At 62.5% G+C, this 10763-nt stretch overlaps 1 protein-coding gene across 1 annotated transcript; it reads right to left on the minus strand.

Annotated features, from left to right (window-relative positions):
• Window positions 1–7855: 7855 nt before the first annotated feature.
• LOC126232310 (trichohyalin-like) lies at window positions 7856–10686 on the minus strand. The gene is made up of 4 exons (XM_049942593.1): window positions 10487–10686; window positions 9192–10260; window positions 8643–8991; window positions 7856–8523 (listed from the first exon to the last, which is right to left on the minus strand). The coding sequence occupies exons 1-4, from the start codon at window positions 10684–10686 to the stop codon at window positions 7856–7858; spliced, it is 2286 nt and encodes a 761-aa protein (XP_049798550.1).
• Between the last annotated feature and the right edge of the window lie 77 nt (window positions 10687–10763).

The raw sequence follows: 10763 nt of genomic DNA on the forward strand, positions 1-10763 counted from the left end.
TGTTTCTGCGCAGCTGTTTCTGCGCACCTGTTCCTGCGCACCTGTTCCTGCGCAGCTGTTCCTGCGCAGCTGTTCCTGCGCACCTGTTCCTGCGCAGCTGTTCCTGCGCAGCTGTTCCTGCGCAGCTGTTCCCGCGCAGCTGTTCCCGCGCACCTGTTCCCGCGCACCTGTTCCCGCGCACCTGTTCCCGCGCAGCCGTTCCCGCGCAGCCGTTCCCGCGCAGCCGTTCCCGCGCAGCCGTTTCCGCGCAGCCGTTTCCGCGCAGCCGCTTCCGCGCAGCCGCTTCCGCGCAGCCGCTTCCGCGCAGCCGCTTCCGCGCAGCCGCTTCTGCGCAGCCGTCTCCGCGCAGCTGTTTCTGATTTTCTGATGAGACTTCACTGCAACAGCATGGGTGACGAACTCCGTACGCGCCCGTGGTCTAGAGATCCTACCACGCGCGTACGGGATTCAACTTTACATGTTCAACTGCCCAAAAAACATTGAACATGGAGGTACGCTCCTGTAACCGGAGGCTATAGAGTGTTTCTGCGCCGCTGTTTGTCCGCCGCTGTTTCTGCGCAGCTGTTTCTGCGCAGCTGTTTCTGCGCATCTGTTTCTGCGCAGCTGTTTCTGCACAGCTGTTTCTGCGCAGCTGTTTCTGCGCAGCTGTTTCTGCGCAGCTGTTCCTGCGCAGCTGTTCCTGCGCAGCTGTTCCTGCGCAGCTGTTCCTGCGCAGCTGTTCCTGCGCAGCTGTTCCTGCGCAGCTGTTTCTGCGCAGCTGTTTCTGCGCAGCTGTTTCTGCGCAGCTGTTCCTGCGCAGCTGTTCCTGCGCAGCTGTTTCTGCGCAGCTGTTTCTGCGCAGCTGTTCCTGCGCAGCTGTTTCTGCGCAGCTGTTTCTGCGCAGCTGTTTCTGCGCAGCTGTTTCTGCGCAGCTGTTTCTGCGCAGCTGTTTCTGCGCAGCTGTTTCTGCGCAGCTGTATCTGCGCAGCTGTATCTGCGCAGCTGTTTCTGCGCAGCTGTTTCTGCGCAGCTGTTTCTGCGCACTGTTTCTGCGCAGCTGTTTCTGCGCAGCTGTTTCTGCGCAGCTGCTTCTGCGCAGCTGCTTCTGCGCAGCTGTTTCTGCGCAGCTGTTTCTGCGCAGCTGTTTCTGCGCAGCTGTTTCTGCGCAGCCGTTTCTGCGCAGCCGTTTCTGCGCAGCCGTTTCTGCGCAGCCGTTTCTGCGCAGCCGTTTCTGCGCAGCCGTTTCTGCGCAGCCGTTTCTGCGCAGCCGTTTCTGCGCAGCCGTTTCTGCGCAGCCGTTTCTGCGCAGCCGTTTCTGCGCAGCCGTTTCTGCGCAGCCGTTTCTGCGCAGCCGTTTCCGCGCAGCCGCTTCCGCGCAGCCGCTTCCGCGCAGCCGCTTCCGCGCAGCCGCTTCCGCGCAGCCGCTTCCGCGCAGCCGCTTCCGCGCAGCCGCTTCCGCGCAGCCGCTCCCGCGCAGCCGCTCCCGCGCAGCCGCTCCCGCGCAGCCGCTTCCGCGCAGCCGCTTCCGCGCAGCCGCTTCTGCGCAGCTGTTTCTGATTTTCTGATGAGACTTCACTGCAACAGCATGGGTGACGAACTCCGTACGCGCGCGTGGTCTAGAGATCCTACCACGCGCGTACGGGATTCAACTTTACATGTTCAACTGCCCAAAAAACATTGAACATGGAGGTACGCTCCTGTAACCGGAGGCTATAGAGTGTTTCTGCGCCGCTGTTTCTGCGCCGCTGTTTCTGCGCCGCTGTTTCTGCGCAGCTGTTTCTGCGCAGCTGTTTCTGCGCACCTGTTCCTGCGCACCTGTTCCTGCGCAGCTGTTCCTGCGCAGCTGTTCCTGCGCACCTGTTCCTGCGCAGCTGTTCCTGCGCAGCTGTTCCTGCGCAGCTGTTCCCGCGCAGCTGTTCCCGCGCACCTGTTCCCGCGCACCTGTTCCCGCGCACCTGTTCCCGCGCAGCCGTTCCCGCGCAGCCGTTCCCGCGCAGCCGTTCCCGCGCAGCCGTTTCCGCGCAGCCGTTTCCGCGCAGCCGTTTCCGCGCAGCCGCATCCGCGCAGCCGCTTCCGCGCAGCCGCTTCCGCGCAGCCGCTTCCGCGCAGCCGCTTCCGCGCAGCCGCTTCCGCGCAGCCGCTTCTGCGCAGCCATCTCCGCGCAGCTGTTTCTGATTTTCTGATGAGACTTCACTGCAACAGCATGGGTGACGAACTCCGTACGCGCCCGTGGTCTAGAGATCCTACCACGCGCGTACGGGATTCAACTTTACATGTTCAACTGCCCAAAAAACATTGAACATGGAGGTACGCTCCTGTAACCGGAGGCTATAGAGTGTTTCTGCGCCGCTGTTTCTGCGCCGCTGTTTCTGCGCCGCTGTTTCTGCGCAGCTGTTTCTGCGCAGCTGTTTCTGCGCACCTGTTCCTGCGCACCTGTTCCTGCGCAGCTGTTCCTGCGCAGCTGTTCCTGCGCACCTGTTCCTGCGCAGCTGTTTCTGCGCAGCTGTTTCTGCGCAGCTGTTTCTGTGCAGCTGTTCCTGCGCAGCTGTTTCTGCGCAGCTGTTTCTGCGCAGCTGTTTCTGCGCAGCTGTTTCTGCGCAGCTGTATCTGCGCAGCTGTATCTGCGCAGCTGTTTCTGCGCAGCTGTTTCTGCGCAGCTGTTTCTGCGCAGCTGTATCTGCGCAGCTGTATCTGTGCAGCTGTATCTGCGCAGCTGTTTCTGCGCAGCTGTTTCTGCGCAGCTGTTTCTGCGCACTGTTTCTGCGCAGCTGTTTCTGCGGATCTGTTTCTGCGCAGCTGTTTCTGCGCAGCTGCTTCTGCGCAGCTGTTTCTGCGCAGCTGCTTCTGCGCAGCTGCTTCTGCGCAGCTGTTTCTGCGCAGCTGTTTCTGCGCAGCTGTTTCTGCGCAGCTGTTTCTGCGCAGCTGTTTCTGCGCAGCCGTTTCTGCGCAGCCGTTTCTGCGCAGCCGTTTCTGCGCAGCCGTTTCTGCGCAGCCGTTTCTGCGCAGCCGTTTCTGCGCAGCCGTTTCTGCGCAGCCGTTTCTGCGCAGCCGTTTCTGCGCAGCCGTTTCTGCGCAGCCGTTTCTGCGCAGCCGTTTCTGCGCAGCCGTTTCTGCGCATACGTTTCTGCGCAGCCGTTTCTGCGCAGCCGTTTCTGCGTAGCCGTTACTGCGCAGCCGTTTCTGCGCAGCCGTTTCTGCGCAGCCGTTTCTGCGCAGCCGTTTCTGCGCAGCCGTTTCTGCGCAGCCGTTTCTGCGCAGCCGTATCTGCGCAGCCGTTTCTGCGGAGCCGCTTCTGCGCAGCCGCTTCTGCGCAGCCGCTTCTGCGCAGCCGTATCAGCGCAGCCGTTTCTGCGCAGCCGTTTCTGCGCAGCCGTTTCTGCGCAGCCGTATCTGCGCAGCCGTATCTGCGCAGCTGTTTCTGCGCAGCTGTTTCTGCGCAGCTGCTTCTGCGCAGCTGCTTCTGCGCAGCTGCTTCTGCGCAGCTGCTTCTGCGCAGCCGATTCTGCGCAGCCGCTTCTGCGCAGCCGCTTCTGCGCAGCTGTTTCTGCGCAGTCGTTTCTGCGCAGCCGTTTCTGCGCAGCCGTTTCTGCGCAGCCGTTTCTGCGCAGCCGTTTCTGCGCAGCCGTTTCTGCGCAGCCGTTTCTGCGCAGCCGTTTCTGCGCAGCCGTTTCTGCGCAGCCGTTTCTGCGCAGACGTTTCTGCGCAGCCGTTCCTGCGCAGCCGTTTCTGCGCAGCCGCTTCTGCGCAGCCGCTTCTGCGCAGCCGCTTCTGCGCAGCCGCTTCTGCGCAGCCGCTTCTGCGCAGCCGCTTCTGCGCAGCCGCTTCTGCGCAGCCGCTTCTGCGCAGCCGCTTCTGCGCAGCCGCTTCTGCGCAGCCGCTTCTGCGCAGCCGCTTCTGCGCAGCCGCTTCTGCGCAGCCGCTTCTGCGCAGCCGCTTCTGCGCAGCCGCTTCTGCGCAGCCGTTCCTGCGAAGCCGTTCCTGCGAAGCCGTTCCTGCGCAGCCGTTCCTGCGCAGCCGTTCCTGCGCAGCCGTTCCTGCGCAGCCGTTCCTGCGCAGCCGTTCCTGCGCAGCCGCTTCTGCGCAGCCGCTTCTGCGCAGCCGCTTCTGCGCAGCCGCTTCTGCGCAGCCGCTTCTGCGCAGCCGCTTATGCGCAGCCGTTCCTGCGCAGCCGTTTCTGCGAAGCCGTTTCTGCGCAGCCGCTTCTGCGCAGCCGCTTCTGCGCAGCTGTTTCTGATTTTCTGATGAGACTTCACTGCAACAGCATGGGTGACGAACTCCGTACGCGCGCGTGGTCTAGAGATCCTACCACGTGCGTACGGGATTCAACTTTACATGTTCAACTGCCCAAAAAACATTGAACATGGAGGTACGCTCCTGTAACCGGAGGCTATAGAGTGTTTCTGCGCCGCTGTTTCTGCGCCGCTGTTTCTGCGCCGCTGTTTCTGCGCAGCTGTTTCTGCGCAGCTGTTTCTGCGCAGCTGTTTCTGCGCAGCTGTTGCTGCGCAGCTGTTCCTGCGCAGCTGTTCCTGCGCAGCTGTTCCTGCGCAGCTGTTTCTGCGCAGCTGTTCCTGCGCAGCTGTTCCTGCGCAGCTGTTCCTGCGCAGCTGTTCCTGCGCAGCTGTTTCTGCGCAGCTGTTTCTGCGCAGCTGTTTCTGCGCAGCTGTTCCTGCGCAGCTGTTCCTGCGCAGCTGTTTCTGCGCAGCTGTTTCTGCGCAGCTGTTCCTGCGCAGCTGTTTCTGCGCAGCTGTTTCTGCGCAGCTGTTTCTGCGCAGCTGTTTCTGCGCAGCTGTTTCTGCGCAGCTGTTTCTGCGCAGCTGTATCTGCGCAGCTGTTTCTGCGCAGCTGTATCTGCGCAGCTGTATCTGCGCAGCTGTATCTGCGCAGCTGTTTCTGCGCAGCTGTTTCTGCGCAGCTGTTTCTGCGCACTGTTTCTGCGCAGCTGTTTCTGCGCAGCTGTTTCTGCGCAGCTGCTTCTGCGCAGCTGCTTCTGCGCAGCTGTTTCTGCGCAGCTGTTTCTGCGCAGCTGTTTCTGCGCAGCTGTTTCTGCGCAGCTGTTTCTGCGCAGCCGTTTCTGCGCAGCCGTTTCTGCGCAGCCGTTTCTGCGCAGCCGTTTCTGCGCAGCCGTTTCTGCGCAGCCGTTTCTGCGCAGCCGTTTCTGCGCAGCCGTTTCTGCGCAGCCGTTTCCGCGCAGCCGCTTCCGCGCAGCCGCTTCCGCGCAGCCGCTTCCGCGCAGCCGCTTCCGCGCAGCCGCTTCCGCGCAGCCGCTTCCGCGCAGCCGCTTCCGCGCAGCCGCTTCCGCGCAGCCGCTTCCGCGCAGCCGCTTCCGCGCAGCCGCTTCCGCGCAGCCGCTTCCGCGCAGCCGCTTCCGCGCAGCCGCTTCCGCGCAGCCGCTTCTGCGCAGCTGTTTCTGATTTTCTGATGAGACTTCACTGCAACAGCATGGGTGACGAACTCCGTACGCGCGCGTGGTCTAGAGATCCTACCACGCGCGTACGGGATTCAACTTTACATGTTCAACTGCCCAAAAAACATTGAACATGGAGGTACGCTCCTGTAACCGGAGGCTATAGAGTGTTTCTGCGCCGCTGTTTCTGCACCGCTGTTTCTGCGCCGCTGTTTCTGCGCAGCTGTTTCTGCGCAGCTGTTTCTGCGCACCTGTTCCTGCGCACCTGTTCCTGCGCAGCTGTTCCTGCGCAGCTGTTCCTGCGCACCTGTTCCTGCGCAGCTGTTCCTGCGCAGCTGTTCCTGCGCAGCTGTTCCCGCGCAGCTGTTCCCGCGCACCTGTTCCCGCGCACCTGTTCCCGCGCACCTGTTCCCGCGCAGCCGTTCCCGCGCAGCCGTTCCCGCGCAGCCATTCCCGCGCAGCCGTTTCCGCGCAGCCGTTTCCGCGCAGCCGCTTCCGCGCAGCCGCTTCCGCGCAGCCGCTTCCGCGCAGCCGCTTCCGCGCAGCCGCTTCTGCGCAGCCGTCTCCGCGCAGCTGTTTCTGATTTTCTGATGAGACTTCACTGCAACAGCATGGGTGACGAACTCCGTACGCGCCCGTGGTCTAGAGATCCTACCACGCGCGTACGGGATTCAACTTTACATGTTCAACTGCCCAAAAAACATTGAACATGGAGGTACGCTCCTGTAACCGGAGGCTATAGAGTGTTTCTGCGCCGCTGTTTGTCCGCCGCTGTTTCTGCGCATCTGTTTCTGCGCAGCTGTTTCTGCACAGCTGTTTCTGCGCAGCTGTTTCTGCGCAGCTGTTTCTGCGCAGCTGTTCCTGCGCAGCTGTTCCTGCGCAGCTGTTCCTGCGCAGCTGTTCCTGCGCAGCTGTTCCTGCGCAGCTGTTTCTGCGCAGCTGTTTCTGCGCAGCTGTTTCTGCGCAGCTGTTCCTGCGCAGCTGTTCCTGCGCAGCTGTTTCTGCGCAGCTGTTTCTGCGCAGCTGTTCCTGCGCAGCTGTTTCTGCGCAGCTGTTTCTGCGCAGCTGTTTCTGCGCAGCTGTTTCTGCGCAGCTGTTTCTGCGCAGCTGTTTCTGCGCAGCTGTTTCTGCGCAGCTGTTTCTGCGCAGCTGTTTCTGCGCAGCTGTTTCTGCGCAGCTGTATCTGCGCAGCTGTTTCTGCGCAGCTGTTTCTGCGCAGCTGTTTCTGCGCACTGTTTCTGCGCAGCTGTTTCTGCGCAGCTGTTTCTGCGCAGCTGCTTCTGCGCAGCTGCTTCTGCGCAGCTGTTTCTGCGCAGCTGTTTCTGCGCAGCTGTTTCTGCGCAGCTGTTTCTGCGCAGCTGTTTCTGCGCAGCCGTTTCTGCGCAGCCGTTTCTGCGCAGCCGTTTCTGCGCAGCCGTTTCTGCGCAGCCGTTTCTGCGCAGCCGTTTCTGCGCAGCCGTTTCTGCGCAGCCGTTTCTGCGCAGCCGTTTCTGCGCAGCCGTTTCTGCGCAGCCGTTTCTGCGCAGCCGTTTCTGCGCAGCCGTTTCTGCGCAGCCGTTTCCGCGCAGCCGCTTCCGCGCAGCCGCTTCCGCGCAGCCGCTTCCGCGCAGCCGCTTCCGCGCAGCCGCTTCCGCGCAGCCGCTTCCGCGCAGCCGCTTCCGCGCAGCCGCTCCCGCGCAGCCGCTCCCGCGCAGCCGCTCCCGCGCAGCCGCTTCCGCGCAGCCGCTTCCGCGCAGCCGCTTCCGCGCAGCCGCTTCTGCGCAGCTGTTTCTGATTTTCTGATGAGACTTCACTGCAACAGCATGGGTGACGAACTCCGTACGCGCGCGTGGTCTAGAGATCCTACCACGCGCGTACGGGATTCAACTTTACATGTTCAACTGCCCAAAAAACATTGAACATGGAGGTACGCTCCTGTAACCGGAGGCTATAGAGTGTTTCTGCGCCGCTGTTTCTGCGCCGCTGTTTCTGCGCCGCTGTTTCTGCGCAGCTGTTTCTGCGCAGCTGTTTCTGCGCACCTGTTCCTGCGCACCTGTTCCTGCGCAGCTGTTCCTGCGCAGCTGTTCCTGCGCACCTGTTCCTGCGCAGCTGTTCCTGCGCAGCTGTTCCTGCGCAGCTGTTCCCGCGCAGCTGTTCCCGCGCACCTGTTCCCGCGCACCTGTTCCCGCGCACCTGTTCCCGCGCAGCCGTTCCCGCGCAGCCGTTCCCGCGCAGCCGTTCCCGCGCAGCCGTTTCCGCGCAGCCGTTTCCGCGCAGCCGTTTCCGCGCAGCCGCATCCGCGCAGCCGCTTCCGCGCAGCCGCTTCCGCGCAGCCGCTTCCGCGCAGCCGCTTCCGCGCAGCCGCTTCTGCGCAGCCGTCTCCGCGCAGCTGTTTCTGATTTTCTGATGAGACTTCACTGCAACAGCATGGGTGACGAACTCCGTACGCGCCCGTGGTCTAGAGATCCTACCACGCGCGTACGGGATTCAACTTTACATGTTCAACTGCCCAAAAAACATTGAACATGGAGGTACGCTCCTGTAACCGGAGGCTATAGAGTGTTTCTGCGCCGCTGTTTGTGCGCCGCTGTTTCTGCGCAGCTGTTTCTGCGCAGCTGTTTCTGCGCATCTGTTTCTGCGCAGCTGTTTCTGCACAGCTGTTTCTGCGCAGCTGTTTCTGCGCAGCTGTTTCTGTGCAGCTGTTTCTGCGCAGCTGTTTATGCGCAGCTGTTTCTGCGCAGCTGTTTCTGCGCAGCTGTTTCTGCGCAGCTGTCTCTGCGCAGCTGTCTCTGCGCAGCTGTCTCTGCGCAGCTGTCTCTGCGCAGCTGTCTCTGCGCAGCTGTTTCTGCGCAGCTGTTTCTGCGCAGCTGTTTCTGCGCAGCTGTTTCTGCGCATCTGTTTCTGCGCAGCTGTCTCTGCGCAGCTGTTTCTGCGCAGCTGCTTATGCCTAGCTGTTTCTGCGCAGCTGTTTCGGCGCAGCTGTTTCGGCGCAGCAGTTTCGGCGCAGCTGTTTCGGCGCAGCTGTTTCGGCGCAGCTGTTTCGGCGCAGCTGTTTCGGCGCAGCTGTTTCGGCGCAGCTGTTTCGGCGCAGCTGTTTCGGCGCAGCTGTTTCGGCGCAGCTGTTTCGGCGCAGCTGTTTCGGCGCAGCTGTTTATGCGCAGCTGTTTATGCGCAGCTGTTTATGCGCAGCTGTTTATGCGCAGCTGTTCATGCGCAGCTGTTCATGCGCAGCTGTTCATGCGCAGCTGTTTCTGCGCAGCTGTTTCTGCGCAGCTGTTACTGCGCAGCCGTTCCTGCGCATCCGTTCCTGCGCAGCCGTTCCTGCGCAGCCGCTTCTGCGCAGCCGCTTCTGCGCAGCCGCTTCTGCGCAGCCGCTTCTGCGCAGCCGCTTCTGCGCAGCCGCTTCTGCGCAGCCGCTTCTGCGCAGCCGCTTCTGCGCAGCCGCTTCTGCGCAGCCGTTCCTGCGAAGCCGTTCCTGCGAAGCCGTTCCTGCGCAGCCGTTCCTGCGCAGCCGTTCCTGCGCAGCCGTTCCTGCGCAGCCGTTCCTGCGCAGCCGTTCCTGCGCAGCCGCTTCTGCGCAGCCGCTTCTGCGCAGCCGCTTCTGCGCAGCCGCTTCTGCGCAGCCGCTTCTGCGCAGCCGCTTATGCGCAGCCGTTCCTGCGCAGCCGTTTCTGCGAAGCCGTTTCTGCGCAGCCGCTTCTGCGCAGCCGCTTCTGCGCAGCTGTTTCTGATTTTCTGATGAGACTTCACTGCAACAGCATGGGTGACGAACTCCGTACGCGCGCGTGGTCTAGAGATCCTACCACGTGCGTACGGGATTCAACTTTACATGTTCAACTGCCCAAAAAACATTGAACATGGAGGTACGCTCCTGTAACCGGAGGCTATAGAGTGTTTCTGCGCCGCTGTTTCTGCGCCGCTGTTTCTGCGCCGCTGTTTCTGCGCAGCTGTTTCTGCGCAGCTGTTTCTGCGCAGCTGTTTCTGCGCAGCTGTTGCTGCGCAGCTGTTCCTGCGCAGCTGTTCCTGCGCAGCTGTTCCTGCGCAGCTGTTTCTGCGCAGCTGTTCCTGCGCAGCTGTTCCTGCGCAGCTGTTCCTGCGCAGCTGTTCCTGCGCAGCTGTTTCTGCGCAGCTGTTTCTGCGCAGCTGTTTCTGCGCAGCTGTTCCTGCGCAGCTGTTCCTGCGCAGCTGTTTCTGCGCAGCTGTTTCTGCGCAGCTGTTCCTGCGCAGCTGTTTCTGCGCAGCTGTTTCTGCGCAGCTGTTTCTGCGCAGCTGTTTCTGCGCAGCTGTTTCTGCGCAGCTGTTTCTGCGCAGCTGTATCTGCGCAGCTGTTTCTGCGCAGCTGTATCTGCGCAGCTGTATCTGCGCAGCTGTATCTGCGCAGCTGTTTCTGCGCAGCTGTTTCTGCGCAGCTGTTTCTGCGCACTGTTTCTGCGCAGCTGTTTCTGCGCAGCTGTTTCTGCGCAGCTGCTTCTGCGCAGCTGCTTCTGCGCAGCTGTTTCTGCGCAGCTGTTTCTGCGCAGCTGTTTCTGCGCAGCTGTTTCTGCGCAGCTGTTTCTGCGCAGCTGTTTCTGCGCAGCCGTTTCTGCGCAGCCGTTTCTGCGCAGCCGTTTCTGCGCAGCCGTTTCTGCGCAGCCGTTTCTGCGCAGCCGTTTCTGCGCAGCCGTTTCTGCGCAGCCGTTTCCGCGCAGCCGTTTCCGCGCAGCCGCTTCCGCGCAGCCGCTTCCGCGCAGCCGCTTCCGCGCAGCCGCTTCCGCGCAGCCGCTTCCGCGCAGCCGCTTCCGCGCAGCCGCTTCCGCGCAGCCGCTTCCGCGCAGCCGCTTCCGCGCAGCCGCTTCCGCGCAGCCGCTTCCGCGCAGCCGCTTCTGCGCAGCTGTTTCTGATTTTCTGATGAGACTTCACTGCAACAGCATGGGTGACGAACTCCGTACGCGCGCGTGGTCTAGAGATCCTACCACGCGCGTACGGGATTCAACTTTACATGTTCAACTGCCCAAAAAACATTGAACATGGAGGTACGCTCCTGTAACCGGAGGCTATAGAGTGTTTCTGCGCCGCTGTTTCTGCGCCGCTGTTTCTGCGCCGCTGTTTCTGCGCAGCTGTTTCTGCGCAGCTGTTTCTGCGCACCTGTTCCTGCGCACCTGTTCCTGCGCAGCTGTTCCTGCGCAGCTGTTCCTGCGCACCTGTTCCTGCGCAGCTGTTCCTGCGCAGCTGTTCCTGCGCAGCTGTTCCCGCGCAGCTGTTCCCGCGCACCTGTTCCCGCGCACCTGTTCCCGCGCACCTGTTCCCGCGCAGCCGTTCCCGCGCAGCCGTTCCCGCGCAGCCATTCCCGCGCAGCCGTTTCCGCGCAGCCGTTTCCGCGCAGCCGCTTCCGCGCAGCCGCTTCCGCGCAGCCGCTTCCGCG

The sequence above is a fragment of the Schistocerca nitens genome, unplaced genomic scaffold (genome assembly GCF_023898315.1).
Source record: "Schistocerca nitens isolate TAMUIC-IGC-003100 unplaced genomic scaffold, iqSchNite1.1 HiC_scaffold_468, whole genome shotgun sequence".
Classification (NCBI taxonomy): Eukaryota; Metazoa; Arthropoda; class Insecta; order Orthoptera; family Acrididae; genus Schistocerca; species Schistocerca nitens.

Coding starts and splice junctions, on each gene's coding strand:
- LOC126232310 (XM_049942593.1), bottom strand. CDS start 10,686: ATGGCTGCGCGGGAACGGCTGCGCGGGAACGGCTGCGCGGGAACAGGT. Junction 8,992..9,191: donor TTTTTTGGGCAGTTGAACAT/GTAAAGTTGAAT, acceptor GCGGCTGCGCAG/AAGCGGCTGCGCAGAAGCGG. Junction 8,524..8,642: donor TGCGCAGGAACGGCTGCGCA/GTAACAGCTGCG, acceptor GCGCATAAACAG/CTGCGCATAAACAGCTGCGC.